At 40.8% G+C, this 4,926-nt stretch overlaps 1 protein-coding gene across 1 annotated transcript in view; it reads right to left on the bottom strand.

Moving 5' to 3' along the window:
- Window positions 1-245: 245 nt before the first annotated feature.
- Window positions 246-4,926, bottom strand: part of LOC109462427 (RNA polymerase II elongation factor ELL-like) — a 38,177-nt gene continuing 33,496 nt past the window's right edge. The window contains exons 12-13 of the mRNA XM_019758980.1: window positions 1,134-1,206; window positions 246-536 (exon numbers count right to left, since the gene is read on the bottom strand). Coding sequence (XP_019614539.1) covers window positions 281-536; window positions 1,134-1,206 — 329 coding nt within the window. The 3' untranslated portion in view covers window positions 246-280. The remainder of the gene's footprint in view (window positions 537-1,133; window positions 1,207-4,926) is intronic.

The raw sequence follows: 4,926 nt of genomic DNA, 5'->3' as shown, positions 1-4,926 counted from the left end.
GAATGTTTAAAAATGTTTAAAACATTTGAGAGGCGCTCGTGAGGTTTGATCATAGTTGGTTTGTTTTAGACCGTAAGTCAGCAAAAACACCATCCAGCCATCGGGGAGTAAGTCAGCAGTGTTGGGAAGTGTGTTCGGGGATCAAATTTGACTGTGATTCAACTCAAATTCGTTAAGATTCATGTAAAAAGGTAGGCGTGGCCTAAATCTGGTCAGAGTGCTCCCGAACATCAGCTAGTCGGCTGGTGTTCGGGGGAAGGTCGTGAATGTGTGACACGGGCTAATTTAATGCAGTTCGTTGCCCCCGGGTGTAACTTACAGCTTGGATCTTGTCGTATTCCTGCAGGACTTGTTTCTGTATTCTCTTGTAGTTATTGCTCCCTTCAGGCAGCTTTCGCAGCTCCGCCTCCAGGTCGCTGAATCTCTGCGAAACCTTCTGGATGTTGGCGTACAGCTGCTTGTACTCCTCGTACTCCCGGTTGAAGTCCATCTTGTAAGACTGCCGCTGGTCGTATTTCGAGATTGGTGGGTAGTGACTGGAGGAAAGAATATCAAATTTCGTCCCTAAATGGATTTCCATTCCTCACCACATGATCTGTTCTCTATTATTCCAGCATTACCGGCGACAAATCTATCTATGGGACAGTCTAAATGTATACGGATAGTCATTCACAGTAATGAAGAGAACTCAGAATCAAATTGAGAACATATCAGATCAAATTAGGAGCATGTCTAATGCATTATAGAAAGAGGGATGGCTTTTTTTTCAGAAAGTTTAAACGAAGGCACCCAATGCAATTTTGAAGTGCCAGAACAAATAAGAAATATTCTGAATGGGAAATCTGTCTGATATTGACATGTACTGACATTTGCAGCACACTTCATACTTGAAGTGTTCAAAATAGCCCAAATACAAGCTATGTGAGGAGTCCCTTTATTTTTGGGTGCCACCCATGACGCAGATTTGGGTGCCACCCAAATCTGCGTCACAGATATCAGTATGCTATGGGATAGAATTATTCTAACTTACTACATTTGAAGTATGACCATGAAATTGACTTTAATGATGCCCTGAAATTGTATGGGATGACTTTAAGGAAACACGGCACGTCCGCCAGGTTTCGCAGCCTTACCTGATATACGTTGGCATCTCCGATGTGGAGGTGGCGACGGATTGTTCATTGGCACTTGGGGATGACGGCGCATCTATTATACAACCAGAAAAGAAAATTTACCACATTAATGTAAAATCAAGGACATAAAAATGACATGTTTAGGGCTCCCTGTGATGAAGCTCACCCGCCTCGGTCGTAACTCTCCCCCCTCAGACAAGAGATGAAAAATTCAAGATCTTGAAAATTGCAAGATGTGAGAGGCTTCGGCCAATTTGTTTTCTTTAGATCATCAAAGAGGAAATGTAATCTCCATTTCACAGGCTTCGTGAACTGTGAAGATAAGCCTTCCCTCGGGGCTTAATGAACATCAAAACACAAAACCAAAACAACAGCTATCATGACTTCGCTCCTTGATCTCTGTCTTTGAGATCCTCCGAAGGGAAGACAAATTTTTCCTTCAAGATTTAATGAAGGGTCTAATGGGCTTTCTGGCATTTTCTTCTCTCCAAACAGCCAATTTGTAAAGGAATACCAAGTACAGTAACCTCGTAAAAGTTGGAGCAAAGAGTCCACAAATGGGACATATTTACAATTCTTTCCAGTAACCTCCAGTTGATGAACTTTTTCCCTCTTGAAACTTTCATTGTCATTTTTCACCGTCAGCATAAAAAAGCCCATATGTCACTGACAACATGAGGAACTCTGAGGGCAATAAAAAAACACTAAGAAAGCTCCTTGGCTCCTCATATAGAATCCGGTATCTATCATAATACATAAATTTTCACAGATTTCCATCAAATATATTTCCTTGCTAGAAAACACCGGACTGATTTTGCTGATGACATAAAAAGTTTGTTTGCTTTGGAAGTAGTAAAATGTTGGGATTTATGGCAACTCAATGCCTTTGCCGTTATTTTTTTGGCTAAGACTGTAACATATTTTACTACACAAGCCTTACCATTCTACACAGGGTGCCATTTTAACAGGCTTTCAAAATTCACTCTTACAGTAAGAGAGAAAAAGAGAGAATATGGAAGCATTGGTAAACTAACTAGGATGGCACCCAGACTACGATTTAGTCTTATGGTCGTATGTTCCAAGAACTATCGTAGAGTGGAACTCGTTGCCACCAAGCACAGTTGGGGCATCATTACTAGATAGCTTTTACACAACTCCAGCAGTTAAAATGTGCAAAAATTGGGTGTAACAGGTCGTTCGGTGTAATATACATTTTTGTACCTAACCGCCAAAGGGTGGTCTATACCGACTACAAATATGGCTGCAAATAATATTTTGATACTTGAAATGGCAGTCTACATCAAAACAAATTGTAAGTTTTAAAGAGAAGTATGACATTCATATTTTGGAGAAGAATTGTACTTGTCTTTTTTTTTTGCACAAAAAAAATCATGGTGATATACAAATTGAGCACGTCGGCAGAACATACTGCACCTGTGTGAAACCCGTGATGTATTGTGCATAGCACTTTGGCAGAACGTCTCATATAAGGTCGTATTCATGCGTATAAGCTTAACACACCGTCTGTAGTGTCCAAATGTTGTGTCGGAAAAAATATGGTCTGCAACAGGCAAAATTCTGATGCAATGTTGGCCAAAAATCCAACGAAAACCGTGAAAACTGGGGGGGGGGTAGCCCAGACGCAGTATGTTCTGCCAACGTGCTACAAAATTGTATACCAAGCCATTGTGAGAACTTCTTCCTTCACCTATTACATATTAGCTTTCAGCTGCTGAAGGGCTGGTTACTCTTGGAATGCCACTTTGCAAAAATTAGGGTTATAGGGTTGTCTAACCAATATCATGAATCAAGCTTGTACCACATCTACCCTGTGTGAGTCCAGACCTCCCCCTGCCACGCGTGCAATTCACCAGTTTTGCAAATCGCATCTGGAATGCTCAAGTACACTTTTCTAGCAAAAGATCTTCAATCTTCAACTTCATTGTAGTAGTTCTCTCAAAGGGGCATGTATCGCACCGTATATTACAACTATATATAGCCCCGACGCTTTGATGTACCATCCCATTTAGGACTGCAAAACTATTGACTTTGGAAATCCGGCACCGTTTCTGCTGTCTTTGATTAGTGGACGTACATATTAAAGTCGGGATACGGAGGATTTTTATGGGCAAGAGGAGGCGACTTAACGCGCGCCATAATCCACGCTTGGGTGATTTCTGTACTGGAATCCAATATGCGTAATTCATTAGGATCGGTTCGGCAGTTCATTTACCAAGAAATGAAGTATCAGCACACTTGGTTTGGGTAACGACCTTCCAGTATCTGATCCGAAATACTAATTTCGCACATAAGGGTCATCGTTTTGGCAGACAAAGGTGTTCTCCACTTGCAAAGACACATCCTTTAAATCACACCCGGATTTACCATCACTCAATGATGTTAAACAAAGGACCACATAAAGTACACTGACATCCAACAAATCTTGTGCATTAGGGCACAGCAGAGATTCACACAGAAGTACATGTAAGCAGTAAATATGGCGATGGATAGAGATATTTGGACAGCGCAAAATAAACAGTGCCATAAATAATACAATGGAAAACTGTACATCATTCTATACCTACCATTGTCTGTATACAATACACTATACTAAGTGCTTACAATTGGCATGGAAAATAGACAAAACAGAAAAAAAAACTTTTAACTGTATCCATAACTTTGAATCAGTGAGAATACTGTTTATTGCACATTCAAGGACAACAATTTTTTTAAGAATAACGCCATGAAATATAAATATTCCAGGCAAAGTAGAAGCCCAGTCAGGATAACACACTCTCTTAATTCAACAGGTGCCACCTACCAATTTTGGTTAAAACTGCAGGTGCCATTTCCAATACCCATTCTTCACCACATCGGGACGTCAAGAGGCGTGTATCCTGACATAGCTCCTTCTTACAGTACCAGTATTAGAAAATCATTCCACTCCCTATCCTCCGCCTTTTTTATCTTTCTGTGTGGATGTTCTTCTCCACTCATCACAAGGCTATTGGTCCCTCGCTGCAGATTAAACCAACTCCAGACTTGAGCCCTGGACTTTTCCGTAGCCCCCCTGAAATCCCCCCATGCATCACTGACAAGTGGGACACGTTCTTCGGCGTGTTAAACTAGGAAACTCCTGCACCTGCACGTTAACTCTAAACCCCGTCGTTTGTCAACCCTACGCTGTTAACCCGACATAACAGTAGAGTCCAAGGCCAATGCCACAGGAACATTACGGAGTCAGTGACATTTTTATGATGAAATCACTCAGGTCTAAATAATGTCTTACGGACGGGTGAAGAATAAGATATTGTTGTACGGGAGACAGATTTGTGTACACACACTTCTCCCTCACTGCCCATTCTTCTACATTCTTTGTCAAGAAGAATGGGTGTATGTGTGTATGAAACCGCCCTGGCACAAGAATAACTTTTCTATTATATACTTTACAGTGATGATCCTAATATGAGGTACAACTGCTAAATATTAATCCCAGCTAATGGGGCTTAGTAGCGTAAGGCCACACCAATTTAATTTGTTGGTTCTCGGATTTTTTCAGAAAAAATATGAAGCGACAGGGCGAAAAAAAATAAAAATAAAAACAGGTCTAGGCATCCTATTATAGGCTTAAATGCTACAAAATGAGCCATGAAGTCAACACAAAAGGCTGGGTTAAAATTTAAACATTGAATTTTGAACTTTTAATCAAACCACTGCAATGATAGATGGGAAAACTGTAACAACTAGGAACAAAAGGACTTTCCTCTAACTGTTGGGGGGCAAAAACATAAAG

The sequence above is a fragment of the Branchiostoma belcheri genome, unplaced genomic scaffold (assembly GCF_001625305.1).
Source record: "Branchiostoma belcheri isolate BF01 breed outbred unplaced genomic scaffold, Haploidv18h27 scaffold116, whole genome shotgun sequence".
Taxonomy (NCBI): domain Eukaryota; kingdom Metazoa; phylum Chordata; class Leptocardii; order Amphioxiformes; family Branchiostomatidae; genus Branchiostoma; species Branchiostoma belcheri.
This window is presented reverse-complemented; position numbering and strand designations above follow the sequence as displayed.